At 36.6% G+C, this 18,839-nt stretch overlaps 1 protein-coding gene across 4 annotated transcripts in view; it reads left to right on the top strand.

Annotated features, from left to right (window-relative positions):
- The window catches only part of LOC117239261 (putative thiamine transporter SLC35F3), a 49,846-nt gene that overhangs the window by 15,221 nt on the left and 15,786 nt on the right, over positions 1-18,839 (top strand). For 3 of the 4 annotated variants that reach the window (XM_033504711.1, XM_033504712.1, XM_033504710.1), the window contains exons 5-9: positions 12,265-12,612; positions 12,720-12,848; positions 12,989-13,178; positions 15,244-15,333; positions 15,410-15,539. In XM_033504711.1, coding sequence (XP_033360602.1) covers positions 12,265-12,612; positions 12,720-12,848; positions 12,989-13,178; positions 15,244-15,333; positions 15,410-15,539 — 887 coding nt within the window. Of the gene's footprint in view, positions 1-12,264; positions 12,613-12,719; positions 12,849-12,988; positions 13,179-15,243; positions 15,334-15,409; positions 15,540-16,427; positions 16,515-18,839 lie in introns of those variants that run through there. The other variant, XM_033504713.1, reaches the window with a different exon arrangement.

Here is an 18,839-nt window from a genome sequence, read left to right as displayed (position 1 = left end):
AATAAATTCTCTTTTTATTTTTTTTTATATTTTATTTTTCTTTATATCTGAGATTTCCTTTTTTTTATTTTACGTGACAATTGCTTAAGATGTCGAGAAACTCGGATCAATTATTATTGCTAACTACCAACTATCGACTCGAACGGGCGTCTAACGACTGACTTTCCGTCACGATGATGCTGCAGAGGAAGACTATGATGGGGTGTGTCTAAGGATACGAGATCATCGGATTCGTTGAGGAAAGTGAGGGAAATGGACGTTGCTGTTAATTAGTTAATTTCTGTGTTCGTGGTTGGAGAAGGATGCTAACCGCCCTTTAGAGAAAGTTGCTAACGGGAAGCATCGTATTTGAGAAAAGCAAATTTCCCGTATCTTCTCGTAGTAAGTGGTAGATTTAGGGACTCTTAAGACAAAGACTATTTGTTCGTCTGGAAAATCTTAGCTAAATAAATATTTATAAATATTTATTATAATTTATAAATATTTATAGCGGGTCCTTAGGCTAGCTGAAAATATTCTGTGAGGATGTATCGACATCTAGCAATCATGTTGTCCGCAGAATAGGGTCTTTGTGTAGCGAGCCACGGGATAGAAACTGTTGGAAAGTTGTTACTGTCGAGCGCCGCTACAATTTCTTAAAACTAGTGTAAGTGAAATAACTTCCATTAACACGTTGACTGCCACGCGTGTTTTCAACGAAATCTCCGTTAGGCCACGCGTACAGCAGTACCAAGCGTTCTCCACTAGGTGCTCCCACCGATATTTTAGTAATGCGAGTCGCTCAAGTGGTGGTCTCAAGACTGATCTTTCGTTTCACTTGTTCGCAACATTAAAACCACTAGCTGCTGTTGAATATAATGAAGGAAAGTGTGGTATAGATTATTCCGACTAAATGGTTTCTTTGCCACCACAATTAGAAAAGGAATCAAATGGTACAGAAAACTTGGCATTCAATTCCTTCTGGGAATTTCTCTTGTAAACGCTTCAACGAATTACAAAATTGCAACAAGAAAAAATATAAATATTAGAATAGTTAGACAATTATTAGTTGCAAAATTATTAGGGTTGTCTGAAAATACAAAAAACCCTTGTTTTCGACGGAGTCAGCATAATATTGCCGTTCGGAAAAATGATTCCGGAAGAAGCATTAGACGCGCATGCAAACTATGTTATGCATGAGGTGTAGTTGTTCGTGATACTTGTAGCTGCTGGCTGAAGATGTAGACGTCGCTATAAGCTACTGCTGCTTTCTTCTCATTTATGTGCCATGGAAGAAAAATCGGACTACGGGCGCCGGGATTCGAACTCGGGTCCCGAACATTCGTAATCTAAGGCGCTAACACCATTGCGCTACCGTCGTCCGGTCCTAGTTAGTGTCGAGTGGTGGTATTTGCTGTTGAGTGCCGCCACAGTACCCCCTTACCAGTGATAACGTTTCTTCTTTGCGTGGTAAAGCGTCAGCCGATTGTTGTCAAGCCCGTGTAGATGTTGCGCGTTGTCTTCGATGTGGCGGTGGATACCTGTCGGTACGGTGCGGAGCGTTCCGCGTACGGTCGTAGGCCTCTGTTCCTCTTTTTAGTATGAAGTGCTGGTGGTGATGCCCATGAACTTTGCAATAGCTACATCACTCCTGGCTTGGTCATCGTTTCGTGTCCAGTCACCTGCTTGCGTGGGTCGGCGGTGAGGCGTCGAGTTTTGCTGAAGAGGAAGGGCCGTTCCGTGTGCGTCGTAGCGATAGATCCAGATTGCCACAAGTCCTAGATTCGTGATGATCGAAGTCTCGGGTAGCGCTATCACACAGTTACACTTCTTTTCGCTGTCGATCACGTCAGGGTCACCAATTTGAGGTGTAGTTGTTATCCGTGATACTTGTAGCTGCTGGCTGAAGATGTAGACGTCGCTATAAGCTACTGCTGCTTTCTTCTCATTTATGTGCCATAGAAGAAAAGTCGGACTACGGGCGCCGGGATTCGAACCCGGGTCCCAAACGTTTGTAACCTAAGGCGCTAACACCACTGCGCTATCGTCGTCCGGTCCTAGTTAGTGTCGAGTGGTGGTATTTGCTGTTGAGTGCTGCCACATGCAAATAAAAGACATCGAATGAACCGAATAAAGGCACAAAAGAATTTGAAGAAAACAACAACTTATTGTCCAAATTGTCCCGACCAACCTCAGCTATGTATAGAATGCTTTAAAGTTTTACATTATAAATAATTTTTTTAATAAACCATTTTCATATTTTTATTTTATAACAATTCAACAGTTTTATTATTATGGAATATCTTTTCAATTTGACTATTGAATTGACTATTATAAATCACAATCCACTCCAACAACTTTATGTAGAACTTAATTACACTGATGCGTATGTATAACTTAAGTACGCGACTGGTCTAAGGGTAGAAACTCGGTAAAGAGATGTTGACTATTCTAAAGATAGAGAATAAGTGAAGCTTAGTGACGATGATGTGGCGGAGGAAAGCTAGTAATGGATGTGTCTAAGGACACGAGATGAGCTGATTCGTTAAGGACAATTTTGGCTAGAAAAGTGAGGGCAATAAACATTGCTTTCGATTGGATCATAAGAAGGTTGGTGGACTAGGACGGATTTTAGCCGCTCTCGAGAGAATGTTGCTAACGGAAGATGCCGAAAGTGAGAAAAACCAAGTTTCCCGTATCTTCCCGTGGTAAACAATAAATGTAAAGGACACTTGAAATAAAAGAATCTTGTTTGGTCTGAAGGACCTTAATTATGAAAATGCCCAGATTGATGGTGGGTCCCTAAGACTATTGAGAGTACGCGCTAAGAATGCGAAGATATCTGGTTGTCATCGTACCCGCGGTGTGTGGCCTTGGTCTCTGATATGGATTGATGTCACACCGTTGTCATACGCCGCGTTCGTGGATGTCTGCTCGCGTTTCTCTGGATCCAGTTACAGGGAGAATGGCACTTATTTGCGCGGTCCGCCCTCTCTCCGGCGGGTAGAACAGTATGTCCTCGACTAGCTGTATATACCGTTCGATAAGATCCACGGCGGTGGTGTGGAATTTTGCCTTGTCGTTGGTAATGCGGATAGTCTCGAACTGTGATTCCAGCATCAAGAACTGCAGTATACGGAGCGATATACTGACCGTGTCTACTCTGTCGTTCATGTTCGTCGCTTGCTTAGCCCCGTTGGTGCTAGTCACTTCCAAGACTCTTGACTCGCGGAAACACTGTTTAAGTTGCGCTACACGTGCACCTCTTCTCACTTCTGATCACGTCGGGGTCACCAATTTGAGGTGGAGGACGTGTAGGGTGTTATTAAAGCACTCGGTGTTTAACTTCAACAATGTTTATTTAGATGACTAGTGCGCGTGGTTTTAGGTCGGAATACGTAACGTGATGCACGTTGAGCTCATGCGATGTCGATACTGATCGAACTAAACTGACTGACTGAATTGAACGAAGTGATCTGAGTGATTTGAGTGTTATGTCCCGTGGTCTGCTACACAAAGCGGACTCTGTTCCTCGGACAAGATGGCCGCCAGATGTCTAAAAATCTTTATTGCATACACTCAATAAGCTTAAGGACCCACCATACATCTCTACAGTTTTCTAGTTAAGGTCCTTCAGACTAAACAAATCTTAGAGTTATGGATCTTAGAGTAAGGACAAGTAATGATGTTATATTTAGAGTTAAGTTTAGTTTAATAAGCGATACTCAATAACAAAAGGACCGATTACATTATCGTCGTACGTCTTATTATCATACTATCCCGCTCCTCCACTCGCACTCTCTGACTTCTCGATTCACATTCTGTGACCTCTCAACTCACACTGCGCTTCTCAACTCGCATTCTGGCCGTTGTAGCATCTCTTTTGTCTTTTGCTAGGCCCACCACACACGTGTTCCGCAGACGCTCGTGGCCAGGGTCACGTAGGTCTTTTCAACGAAACTATGCACTTGAAAAGACTGAGGACACATTAATAGACCCAACAGCGCCTCGGCTCTCGCGACATTGTCCATGGTTAACTCGATGTTTCTTAGGCCCTTTTCCCTGGTACTACACAAATGTCTTTTTAATTTGAAGTATTCCTTAAATTTATTGTCTACTCCAGGAAAGTACGGGAAGTCTGGGTTTTTCCACATATGATGCCTCCCACTAGCAACTTTCTCTCGGGGGCGGCTAGCACACTTACCAATCTTGTAGCTAAGCTAATTAGCAGAGATGTCCGTTTCCTAACGAAAAATTGTCATCAACGAATCCGCTTGTCTCGTGCCCTTAGATACACCAGTTTTCTTCCGAGGCATCATCGTCACAGAAGTTTGAATTGCTTTACTTTTTTTGACCAGTCAACATCTTAATTTGCGATCACAAATCTTTGTACACGCGATACATTCGCAAACTTGTCATATTTGAAGCTGTTAGAAATAAAGTGTATATTTTAATTTGTTAACAAAGTGTTAGCATCAATTCAACCATCTCTATTATCCTAGCCGAAATAGGGAATCGATCATTTCGTGGCGTTGATTAGCAAATCGTAACGGGAATTTACGACTCTCGTTGGCGCGCTTCCTCGCGATCGCGTCTCTCCGTAAACGGTCGAACATTGAGCTTCTCCAGGTTTCCTTTTTTATATGCGTCGGGGTCTTCGGAAGGGAAAGTTTTCTTCAGGGTTTATTCTTCTACGACGTCCTGGCCTCGGACGTCGTTTCGCACGCCATGCGGCTAACATATGCGCTTCCACCTTGGAACTTTCTTTACGGCCATGGACCCCTATACTGCTTTCTTCCTCCATAACTACATCTGGCTAAATCTGCTCACACATTTCCTATTATATTTAGATTTTCATTCTGTCGTCGACTGCCGAAGCGTGCAGACATATGTCTAGTGCTCAGTTAAGTTTACAATACAATAAATGACCACCTTCCGTTTAAAGTGAATTGAAACAGAAATAAAGCAAGTATTTACTAAACTTACTCGTGGAAAATCCGAAACTTATAATCTTCAATCCAAATCATAGCCTCTCGACAAGTTATTTCGATTTGAATTAACTAGCTCGAAGATGGTCCAAGTAATTCGATCAGGCTCTCATGAACAAAACTATAACTGCACTGTTCTACCTCTTCCGTGGCAAAAGGATAATCTGTCCCATCTTTCAAATCTCAGAAACAACAGCAAAACACGTAAGCTAGATATAGTCAAAAAAAATGTGAACACTAGTCGGAACGAATCGTCAACAAGTCATGTTACTATGTATAACAGATTCGTAATATTAGAAACTACAGAGGATTCTATGGACGTAGTTGAAACATCAACAAATCAACGTACGCAATAAGATCCTCCTCCCCTATCAATCTTCATTGATGATGTCATCGACATACAAACAATGATAAAGTCTATCGAGAAAGATGTTAACAAAGAGGATTACAAACTTAAAATAAAAGATAATCAGGTAAAAATTTTGCCGGCTAATCCAGATTCCTATAGAAAACTAACAGAGTTACTAAAAACCCTGAACGCAAATTTCCACACATATCAATTGAAACAAGAAAAATCTTTTCGTGTGGCACTTCTCAACATCCACCACTCAGCTATCTTAGATGAATTGAAGTTTGAACTCTTAAATCATGGCCACTAAAGTAGCCAACATTAGCAATATAAGACATAGTATCACAAAAAACCCGCTATCCTTATTCTTTATTGATTTAAAGCAAAAGCCAAATAATAAAGAAGTCTATAACATCAATCGTTTAATGAATTCTGTAGTAAAAATTGAACCACTTTTTATAAAAAAAGAGATAGTTTAATATAAAAGGTGCCAAAGGTATGGTCACACACAGAAATATTGTAACCACAATTACCGCTGCGTTAAATGTGCAGGTCTTCACTCCACAGATCAGTGCATTAAATCTTCAGAAACTCCTTCATCCTCTGTCAAGGAGAGCATCCTGTGAACTATAAAGGTTGCACAGCCTACAAGGCCTTGTACAAAAATAAGTACCCTAAACCCAGAATTAAGGACCTAACCAATAAAGTACTTATTCCACAAAAATTCACTACTCCTCCAACCTCCTACGCACAGATAGTTCAAGAAAATCAAAGCAGACCGAAAATCTATAGTGATCATTCACAAAATAGTGTTTCCAGTTCACGAAACACGGATAACTTCAATAGGCTTGAAAAATTAATCGTGAAACAAACAGAGCAAATCAATAACTTGCTATCATTGCTTACAATCATCGTGGACAAATTAACACACTCCGACGTAAAATGAAACCAATACGCATAGCTCTTTGGAATGCCAACGGTCTAGCTCAGCATAAATATGAACTAGAACTCTTCTTAAAACAACAAGTTTTAAAACTCTTCTTCGATAAAAATTATCTGAAAATAAACGGTTATAACTTTTTATCATATTCAACATCCCAGTGGGAAGGCTCACGGCGGCACTGAAATTATCATCAAGACCAGCATAAAACACTATGAGCTCCCATCATTCCAGAAGGACTATCCCCAAGCTACAAATCTAGCGATAGAAGACTGGCATGGTCCAATCACCACGTCAGCAGTATACTGTCCTCCTAGACATTGTATTTCCAAAGAAGACTTCGATAACTTCCTCGAAGACTTGGGCAATAGATTCATAGCTGGAGGAGACTATAACGCTAAACATACGTATTGGGGCAGCAGAATTACCACAGTAAGAGGCAAACATTTTTTGAAATGCATAAACGCCAGCAGACTTAATTACCTCAGTACAAACGAACCCACTTACTGACCCACTGACACTAACAAACTACCTGATTTATTAGATTTTTTTATAACTTTTTCTTTTGCACGTGGAGAAATCCTCATGAACACTTCGCCGCTGCTAATAATCGGTAATAGCAGAGTAGTGTCAGTCTCTTACCAACTAAAACTCCAGGATGACCATCCACGCGTATGAACCTCTTATGAATTATTTTCTGTTGCACCTCCTTCCCGCGTCCTCTTGTTCGAGCCAGTCCTAATAATTCTCTGACTGTTGAATTTGGCATTAGGGGGGGGGGGCATTGCCCCTAGCGCTATCCCCCTTCTAGTCGTGGTTCATTGGGACAGCGACAAAGCGGCTCCAGGCCGCTTGACCGTCATTCCTCTCCATCGCGTTATCCTGCAAGGGTGAGAGTTTTTTTTTCTCTCCCTTTCTGCTCGCTCCTTTGCGAGCATAACTCGCTCGCAGAAGAGGCGGACAGCCTCATATTCCTGTGACCCGCTCAACATCGCTTCTACGATCATCGAGGGGGTCAATTTTTCGCCTATGACGTGCCCCAGGATGTAGCGGGACAGTTCCCACGCCGGACAAAACTCCAGCGTGTGCTGCGCCGTGTTCCTGCCATCCCCGCAGTGGTGACAGATGTCCGTCGTCTTCTGTCCGATTTTCCTCAGGTACTCGCCGAACACGCTGTGTCCCGTGTGTACCTGAGTCATCCTGTAGGTGAGCGGGAGGCCGCGGCGGCTTCTCCATGTCTCCTAGTTTGAGAGGACCGCCTCCGCGCCTCGATGTTCGCCTCCCTCGTTGATCAGCTGAGATCGCCACTGGTCCCACGCGTCCTCCTCGGTGGTTCCTAGGTCCTTTGGGACCGCCTGCTCGGTCGAGTCCTCTCTCGGATCCTATACTCTCATGTGGGTGTATCTTCTCTTGAGCGCCAGTGCTCGAAGCTTTCACGGGAGAGACGCGGCCAGAACGGTCGCTGACGCGTGGGACACCGTTCGGTATCCCCTGACGATCCTGATGGCGGTTACCCTGTGCAGCCTCTTGAGGAGCAAGGTGTTGCGACGACTCGCCATCAGATTGTCCGCCCATATCGGGGCCCCGTACATCACTTGGGACCGAACGACGCCCCCGCATATTTTTTTATAACTAAAAACATCTCACCAAGATATGTTCAAATCAACTCTTCTGTGGAACTCTCTTCAGATCATTCATCCGTTATAGCAACAATTAACTCAACAATTATTGAAGATCAATCTAGTGACATTATTCATGACCAACTCACAAACTGGCAGTTCTTTAGGGAAGTCTTCAATCGTTCAACATTAGCCTTAATACCCCTAAAACAAATGAAGATATAGATGCAGCCACGGAATATTTAAACACCAGCATAATAAACGCAATCCGTTCTTCTACCCCTACTAAGAGTTTTGTTAATAAACATGAATACCCCCATTATTTAATAAAAAGAATCGTAGAAAAACGCAGACTTAGAAGAGCATGGCAAAGTCATAGAACACCTGACGACAAACGTAACCTAAATAATGCAACGAGAAAATTAACTAAAATCTTTAAAAATTATAAAAACGACTGTTTTCAAAAATATCTTACTTATCTGTCTCCCACAGCTGACTCCAACTATTTACTATGGAAGGCATCCAGGAAACTCACTCGTCCTCCGCAAATAATCCCTTCAATTCGCTATCCGCAAGGAGGATGGGCGCGTAGCCCTGTACAAAAAGCCAACTTGTTTGCAAGCCACTTAACTGATGTTTCCAAACCGTATTCCTCCACTATTGCAGCGGAAATAGCTGAATACTTGCACTCACTCTTGCAGATGCTTCCTCCTATTGAGCCTTTCTCATCTCTGGAAGTCTAATTAATCCATCGTCTAAATCCCAGGAAAGCATCGGGGCATGATCTGATAAATAATAAAGCTATTAAAGAGCTTACCATAAAAGGGATTGCACTCATCACTTCTATTTTTAATGCAATTCTTCTCCTTTAATACTATCCTATATCTTGGAAAATATCATTAATTACTCTTATCCCTAAATCTGGAAAACCAATACGCGAAACTAGCTCTTATCGCCCAATTAGTCTTCTACCTTCTTTGTCCAAACTATTTGAGAAGATGCTAACGAAGCGACTCCTTCCACTCTTAGAGGATTTGAAAACAATGCCAAATCATCAATTCGGTTTTCGGAAGCAACGTTCTACGATAGAGCAAATTCATCGTTTAACACATAAAATCAGTCAAGATTTAAAAAAGAAAAAATATTGCTCTGCGGTATTCCTGGACATTCAGTAGGCGTTCGGAAAAATGTAGCATGAAGGACTTTTGTTTAAACTAAAGAAAATCCTATCATACACCTAGTACTTCATCTTAAAATCATATCTAACCAATAGGCTGTTTATGATTAAATACGCTATAACCGCAACATTTCCAATAGAAGCTGGCATACCCAAAGGCAGTGTCCTCGGACCTCTGTTGTTCACCATCTACACTGCCAATTTACCAACTTTAACAGAGATAACCACAGCGACATTTGCTGATGATACAGCTTTATTGGCATCCCACTCAGACCCGATAATTGCCTCCTCAACTCTCCAGCACAATCTCGACTCTATGGAGAAGTGGTTCCACAAATGACGCTTCAAAATAAATGAAAATAAATCCAGTCATACAACCTTCACGCTGCGAAAACAATCCTGCCCATAGGTGACCATAAATAATGTTCTAATTCCAAATAAAGATTCAGCCAGATATCTGGGCATGATTCTGGACAGAGGAATGACACAGAAACGACACATCTTAGATAAATCCAAGCAACTTAAATTAAAATTAAAAAAATTCTACTGGCTCATTGACAGGCGTTCCAACTTAATCGTACAGAGTGAAATAATGCAATATAAAGCTATATTAAAACCTGTTTGGAACTGTAGGATCCAACTACGTGGAACAGCGAGTAATTCTAACATAGAAATTCTTCAATGATTCCAATCAAAACCTCTAAGATCCTTAACACTAGGTTTACGGGACCCGTCAATTTGACGGATTTCGAACTTCGAAATGAAATATCTCAAAAACCATAGCACCAATTTTAACCATTTTACATCGTAAATTAATCATTTCATCTAAAGAATTTATACACAAAATTATTTTTTTCTAGGCTTTCTAATCTTTGAAATCTGTATGTAGTATACCTATCTCTATGGGACCCGTCAAATTGACGGGTAAACGAAAATACACATTTTTCTCTAAAAAATCGATTTATTCAAATTAAGTCTAAAAGAAACAATATTAGGCTTCACATTTAAATAAATTATTGATAAATAAAGTCTTTTTTTAAATTATCACTAAAAAAATAACAATAACATTAACGGTACAGGGTAAATATATCCATTGAGTACATTTTTTGCAAATATACTGAATGTTGTTCGTGCATTTTTTGCATACGATCTTTTTGCAATATATACAATAATTATTACTTCTATATTTTTTGCAATAACCCACTTGGCAACTTTTTCGCACTTCTGACTTTGAAGGTGACAGAAATGAAGCGTCTGATCTTTGGCAAATGTTCTCCTCGTTTTCTCCAGCTAATTCCTCGGCTAAACAAAATATGAATTCCTTTCTGAATAATTTCGGTCTGGTGCACTGTTTATATAATATCCACCCGTTTATCGCTGCCAAATCCAAAATATTGAAAAAGACTTGAAGGGGCCATCGGAAACTCTCTGCTTTCACACTATATTTGCGTGCCATTTGGTCACCGATGTCCACACCAAACTTTGTTTTATTGTAAAAAGCAATGGCTTCTGGAACACGTTTATAATTATCTTCTATTTGTACATCTGTATGTTTGGTGCTTAAGAGGATTTTTACTTTAGGTTTACTTTTATACACAGTATAAGTGTGCAATTTTCTGATTTATATAAATCTGAGGAAAACAAAGTCATCTTGTCCTTTTTTTCCTTTGCTGGTTTTGCCAGTTCTCTTTTATTCGACCGGATGGTCCCAACCAAAGTTGTTTTTCGTGCTAGAAATTTTTTAGCTAGCGGGATGCTTGCAAAGAAATTGTCTGTCGTTATATTTCTGCCTCGTTGCAAATATGGTTCGGCTAATTTTAGTGTTACAAACTCGCTCAACGGTATTGAGCATCGAGTTTCATCTTTCCCCATATAAGGAAAACCATTCAAAATATACTTTGTTTGGACGTCAACTGCTAACCAAAATTTAATGCCAAATTTATGGGACTTATTCGACATATATTGTGTAAATCTGCACCGGGCTTTCGTTGGAAATAATTGCTCATCTATCGAAATATTTTCATATGGCTTATAACAAGCCTGGCTATTACTTATAAACCTGTTACATATTTCGGAAAATGCAAAATGGTCAAAATTAATGCTATGGTTTTTGAGATATTTCATTTCGCGAAATCCGTTAAATTGGCGGGTCCCGCAAACCTAGTGTTAATGTTCTTGTTATTTTTTTTAGTGGTAATTTAAAAAAAAGACTTTTTATTTATCAATAATTTATTTAAACCTGAAGCCTAATATTGTTCCTTTCAGATTTAATTTGAATAAATCGATTTTTTAAAGAAAAATGTGTATTTTCGTTTACCCGTCAATTTGACCGGTGCTCGTAGAGGTAGGTATATACGAAACGCCCGTAAACCTAGTGTTAATAGATGCACCTTGGTATGTTACCAACGAAACAATACATCGCGATCTTAAGATATTTACAGTTAAAGAAGAAATATCCAAATTTAGTAATAGATATAACACAAGAATTAACAACCACCAAAACGCACTAGTTACTCAATTACTTGACACGACGGATCAGATCCGCAGGCTAAAAAGACATTACCCTCTAGATTTAAACATTAGATTCAGCTAAAATCAAACATACGATAATCACTTATTATTCACGTTATAGTACCACGCTAAAATAATTTACTTATAATTCTCAATGAGAATTGATTGTAAAATACATCCAAATAAAAAAAAGAAAAAAAAATATTCAGATTTGGTAACCCGATGAGCGAATCCAGAGTTTTTGTATTCTCTGAACAAAAATAATTTTGTACAGTCTTATTGTAGGTGGGTATAATGTTCTGCTAAAAATCCAATTTTTTTTTGGTATAATGCGAATAGCATGTTTTTTCAATTGCTCATCAATTAAATCTATACATATTTGATCGTTTATCCGATCTGATATAGAATTTATATCTACATTATTGTTACTACTGTACGTACGTAAAATGTACGAATATATTTTCTTGTATAGATCTACGAGTATTCAGAAGTAAACAAAAATGTTGAGTGGGTACCATATTATAAATTGGCAGAAAATGTTTGTGAATTGCAGTACATATTTTTTGAGTAAAGTATGAATAAAATGATAATTATAGTATACAAATATTGGTTGCGCATTTATTTTCTAGCAATTTAGGAATTATAGTAACTAATTTTTTCGATACGACGTTACCATGAAATTTTTATCTATATCTTTTCAGACAGCTTCATACAATGCTCCATTCTTCACAACCTGGTTTTGTACGAATTGGGAAATTCTTTACTTCCCAGTTTACTTCATTTGCCAATCTGCAAGAATCAAATGTAATACTCCATCTGAAATAATTGCAGAGAGTTTACGAGGTTTCCGCGACAAAGGATTTACCGGTGGTCGTTTTTTGATCAGATGTAGTCTTTTTTGTGGTCTCTGGGTAGTTACAAACTATATGTATATTTATTCGCTCAGGATACTACTAGCTACCGATGTAATGGCACTTTTCGCAACCAACGTATCTTGTGTATATTTGTTATCATGGGTGATCCTTCATGAGCAATTTGTTGGAGTAAGGGTTAGTAGATGTTTTCATAAACATTGTCTGCAATCTGTAACTATTAATTGTCTAATAAAACTAACACTGTTGATGAAATTGTTATGTGACAATTATGAATATTGCAGATAGTAGCAGTGATTTTATGCAATACTGGAATTGCACTTTTAGCGTACATGGATGGCATTACTGGAAGTCCAACGTTAGGTGGCGTTGTTCTGGCAACATCGGCAGCAGCTGGTTCGGCAGTTTACAAGGTAAAAGTTAATATTAAGAGATCGATAATTTTGGACAATATCAGTTACATCTAATTTATAATTTGACAATATACATTCTAAACAAACGCTGAAAATAATTCGGTGGAACATATGAGGAAGGAAATATAATGTTAAACTAGGTGCTGTTTAAGAAAGTCATAGGAGAAACAACATTTGGTCAAATGTCTTTATTCTTTTCTCTTATTGGATTGTGTAATGCGGCGTTGTTATGGCCAATTTGTTTGGCTCTTTACTTTTCGGGAGCAGAAAGCATACACTGGGGACGATTGCCATGGACGGCATTACTTTCAGCAAGCATTTTGCACTTAGGTTAGTATCTTTACTAATTTTAATCTTAAACTTCTATCCAGAATACACCACCAAATCAAGATATAGGTTTGATTATATGAATTCTTCGTATCATAATAAAATAAACCTTTTATGATTTTGCAACATAAATATTTTTACATACTTGCGAACATTTGTTTAAATTTCGCCACTGATTGAGCACTACATACAAGCAAGATACAGTGATTATACAGGGTATATCATGCAATTGGGGTGGGTTATATCTTGTATCTCGAATTTGGTAAGAGACAAAAACTGTTAAGGAGAAACTTAAATAGTATAGTAATATAGTATTAAATAGAATAAATAGTAATGCTTTGTTACTTTCCCTTGGAGAATACAAAAGATCTGTTTTTTATATAATCGTTCTTATTCTATAGTTCTTTATCTATATTTAAACCAACCTATCTTATGTTATTGTAAATATATACAGGGCGGTTGGTAACTGGTGGTACAAGCGGAAAGGGGGTGATTATACGCGAAAAAAGTCGAAAATATAGAATAAAATTTTTTTGTTTAATTTTTTTAAAAATCTACAGTGAGATCCGTTATAACGAGACGTGATAAAATGCACGCGTACCGAGCGAAAATTCAAAGTCGATTTTCTCGAAAACAAAGCCTCGAACGAAAAATTTTTATTCTATATTTTCGACTTTTTTTTTCGCGTAGCATCACCCCCTTTCGCTTGTACCACCAGTTACCAACCATCCTGTATACATTATGTTCGGCTACAGGTGTGAAACAATTTAAGGGGTGACTCTTGAAGCTACAATAAGATGAAAATCAAGAATAAAAAAATTGTGTTTTCAGTATTGTTTTTAGTTATTGACAATTAAAAATTAGCCGAAATATCCCTGTGTGCGAAAAATCCTCCTTACATAACTGAAAATAGGTCAGCCTAAGCACCGGTGTGCACAGGGATATGGGTAGCAATTTGCCTCGTGCAAGTTGTACAGAAAATTATGACATTTGAAGACGTGGACCATCCTGCACGACGTTTTCTAAGAAAAATCGTAGATTAAACATTATACCTGTCTACTCATTAAAATTCATTACAGCATATCGACAGCTATTTCATTAGTATTTCTTCTAATCCTTTGCTTCCAAAAATAATTAATAACTAACAGCCCATAAACAATGCTTATACAAATTTGGTACACGCAACGCGATCGTCCCGTCCGCAAAAATCGTTTGCGTTTTATTAATATATTAGTATTTTTTGGATTATCTTTTATCCTTTATATCAAGCTTTTATATGTGATTCATTTGCAAATAAGTGTAATTAATATGAGTTATTAATCGTTTTAAGTATGACCATTCAAGAAGATTTTGTAGTTAATGAAAATTTTGAAATACGTTTCACAGATCTAAATGTTCCAATTTAATTATTGTTAAAAATATGTTTAAGAAATTTGGCATTAACTGATTTGCGATTATCATAAGAAGTGTTTCACAGTAACTTTGAAAATGTCGATTCCAAAGTTGTAAATGTTCGAAAATGAAATGTTAAAAAAATAAGATTCTAATAATATATTTCTTATATGTTTTAGAACCAAAGTACATGAAACGTTTATAACGACTCATACGTATTTAAAAGTCTCTGTCTAAACAGTTATTTTCAGTCCTTCATATATGAATATTATAGATGAATATCTCTAAAAAACGTGCATTCTCGGTACTTAAACTCATGTTGATCACGGTATATAGTCTTATTTATAAGAAATACAATTTGCAAAAGCGCTACAAGATACTGAATTTGTTTCATAGAGAAATTATTATAAATATAGATTCTTCGTTTTACTCATAATTGATGTAGTATGATTGTCTCTACGGTTTCGCAAAACTTAAAAAAAGCTCGTGTTCTATCCCGATTAAGTGATCACGAGTAATCTTATTTCGCGATTCTTTATTCAAACATTATTATTCATACCTTTTTATGTAATAATTCGAAGAATTGGTATGTTTCCTAACATTGAGGTATTCTGGATATATCAGAAATAAGAGTTTGAGATAGATATTAAGGTTACATTTTGTTTTTATTCGATAGTTGCAAACATGCTTGGTAACTTCAGTATTGCTCTGACCTACGACCTGTTCATTACGCTAGGATTGATCACCGCTGTACCTGTGTCTGCTGGTACGGTAAAAATGAGACATTAATTGAGCTAATATCTATAATTACTCAATAATTATGTAATATTATGGTGTTACAGCATTGGATGTTCTTTTATACGGAGCCCATTTCATGGGGATGAAATTGGCAGGAATGATTTTTATAGCAGTCGGCTTCTTTCTCGTGATGTTTCCAGATAATTGGCCAGATTATATAACCAGGCTGCTTCGGTATGCACTTTAAATATATTTCTTAAACGTAATTTTATGGTATGTTTATTACTTCCAAGTGAATTTTTTTCTTAGTCTTTAGTTTTTGTAGATATTCTAAGCGTCCTATGTTTGCTACCTTCTTACATCCACGTGTGCGCACGTGTATGTGTATGTATAATATGTATACATACATACACGTATTTATATATTTCTTCTTTCCACTTTTGCAAGGATATTAAAATGTCATTTATCTTGTTTTGCACCATCATAGAGGCAGCGTGTAGTCTCACTGATGTAGGATATGCTTGATATATAAAAGTGGCCTATATAAATATCTATCTTTCTCTTATTCACTTCTGTATTTGAATCTTTTTAAAGCATATTAAAGTTCATATGTTTCTTTCTGGGAACAGCTTTTATGACAAAAATTCAAAGGCAATCTATTTTTTAATTATGTATGTAAATATATATTTGTACATAACATGAATATTATGCATAAAATTATCACGTGTAGTGCTTCTTCGCATCACATTGACTCTACCAATAATTTAAAGATATTTAGAAATATTTATAAATAATATATTTTCTACATCGAAATTTTCTATTACGTTACATCCTTAATGAAGATCACTTCTTATTCTTTTCTTAAAAATATATCGCAATACTATACTTGCGTACATATGCGCAGGTAAATTCGAAAGATTGATTCGATTAATCGAAATGGTTATATCGCTTAATCAAAATATCAATTGAACATTTGATAGTCCGTTCAATGGTTTTATATTTTTGCTGTGTAGATACAGATCTAAGCAAACTGTAGAATATTTTCTTTGCCATTTAGAGGTACAAACTTTTGTGTTTCATGAATTGATAAAAATAAAAAATAGTACTCATATTATTTTACAGGATGCCGGAAATATGCAACAGGTTTAAAGTATAATTAAATGAATATTTTTTTATATTTAAGAAATAAATCATGATTACATCAAACATCAAATATATTGTATTAGTCGTTATTTATGTAAGATGATATACTTACATATAACAAGTTTCAAAGTCATTCATGCAATTAAGTAAAATATGCTGTCTCGTTCTCGCAGGTTTTAAATATGTAAATACGAATTATAGAAATTATATAGTATTGTAGTTAGTATTTAGAATATGTTACCATATTAATCCTATCAAAAATTATTTAGAGGGCCGTTTCATTTGTTTCCAATTCAATGAAGAATTTATTAAGAATAGATTCTATTTTTAATGTGAACAATGATAAGTAATGAATAGCCACTAATACAGTAATTTAATAAAATTAAGATATACATACAACGATATATGATCTTCCAGAAAACAGTCATCTATTAACTAGTTGCAGACTAGTTAATAGTATTTTATTGATAGTGTGTCGACGACTTTTCAATTCTATTGCCAAAAACACTTGAAAGTATAGACTATTTCCTTAAAACACGTTGACGCCGGCGCCCGAATTCACTGTTTGCTTTTTGGGGCGGCGCTGGGTCACTACCCATTTTGTGAAATACATGTGTGACCCATCGCCGACCCTCGGGACAGACACGTGTGACCCGCCGAAGGGGCACGCCGGCGTCAACGAGTTAAAGAGATGAGTAACTAAACATTTAATCAATGAAAGTCAATAACATGTACCAGGTCACATTTTAGCAGCTATATTTTCGTACAAATCTATATTTTTTTGTCATTATGCAATATACATTGGACTATTGAGTTTGATATGCCAAAAACAAATAACATCTACATTATATGAATTGTGAAAAATTGGCATATATAAAAGTTGTATGTGTGTGCTAATAAAAAAGACGGACGTATTTACTTGTCTTATAGAGGAGATGCTTAAACAATTTTAAAGTTAATTTACTTTTATATTTTTAAATGCAATGTTGTATTTTTTATGTTAAAATTTGGAAATATATGTACTGGGTATATCTTCTAAGATTAACTACCATTTTTTAGGCATTTCTGATAATTTGCCAATGAAATGTTTTGAACAAAAGTTAGTCAGTTTTCGATCCTCTCCAAAAAAATTTTCCCGATAAAAAGTCAAGATCATCTTGGCTTTTTTAAATGACACCACATATTTTCGACTTCCCACAGTTGTACCTGACGTCAAAACAAATTCAACGATTTGCTACACTAGGATCCATGAAATGATCTTGAATTCTGAAATTTAAGTTTGATCATCATTAATATGGAAAATTATTTTATTTTGACCAAATTACGTATTTAAATACATATATGTACATACATATATTTGATGCTTGTATTATAAACAAATTTAGCGGTTCTATAGATATATACAATGTGTTCGGCTACAGATGTAAAAAAGTTGCAAATATTGTTTATATGTGGCATTATTTATTAATTACTTATGGAAGCAATGGTCTAAAGGAAACATTAATCCTCTTTACTTAAAAATTTCATAAGGCGGTTTTCGAAATGCTGTTATGAATTTTAATGAGTGGACAGGTATAATGTCTAATCTACGATTTTCCTTAGGAAACATCGTGCAAGATGCTTTACTTCTTCAAATGTTATAATCTTCTCTACGACTTGTATGAAATAAGTTGCTATCCATATATCTCACGAATTGAGGATCCCTGTACACACCGATGTTTGGACTGACCTATTTTCGGTCGTGTAAGATTTTCTCGCACACAGAAATATTTCGGCTAATTTTTAATTGTCAATAACTAAAAACAAAACTGAAAAAAACAATTTTTTTTATTCTTGATTTTCATCTTATTTTAGCTTCAAGAATCACTCCTTAAATTTGTTTGTTTTAAATTTGCACCTCTAGCCGAACACCCGTATAGATTACACATAGGTTATAGGTTACATATAGCTGCGGGAAATAACATACTTGTAGTGTTCAGGAAAAATTCAAGGAAAATTTCAGGAAAAATCTCTTATTGGGTAAAGAGAGCTTAGAATTAGATCATTTAGAGAATAATAAAAAACAATGTTGCATTTTTTGTAAATCTTATGATATAACATTTATTTATATTATGGAATAATTTATTAGCTGTACACCAGTCCTTGAGCCTATACATATATGTAGGTCTTGTTGAATTAATAGAGTAGATATAAGATGGATTACCGGTGCTATGGAAGATCTCTAATTCATCAACATAAAGAAGGTATTTACAAAGTTATGAACTTCAGATATATCACTTATAAATAAATTAAATAGAAATGGGGCTAGATGGGAGCCCTGGAAAATACCAGAGTTAATCTTGATAATTCTAAAAAAAGAGTTATTAAATTTGACTATTTGAATCCTAGTCC

This window comes from Bombus vosnesenskii, unplaced genomic scaffold (assembly GCF_011952255.1).
Source record: "Bombus vosnesenskii isolate JDL3184/JDL3185 unplaced genomic scaffold, Bvos_JDL3184-5_v1.1 scf7180000013913, whole genome shotgun sequence".
In the NCBI taxonomy this organism is placed as follows: domain Eukaryota; kingdom Metazoa; phylum Arthropoda; class Insecta; order Hymenoptera; family Apidae; genus Bombus; species Bombus vosnesenskii.
The sequence above is the reverse complement of the archived record's forward strand: the minus strand, read 5'-3'. Positions and strand labels throughout refer to the sequence as shown.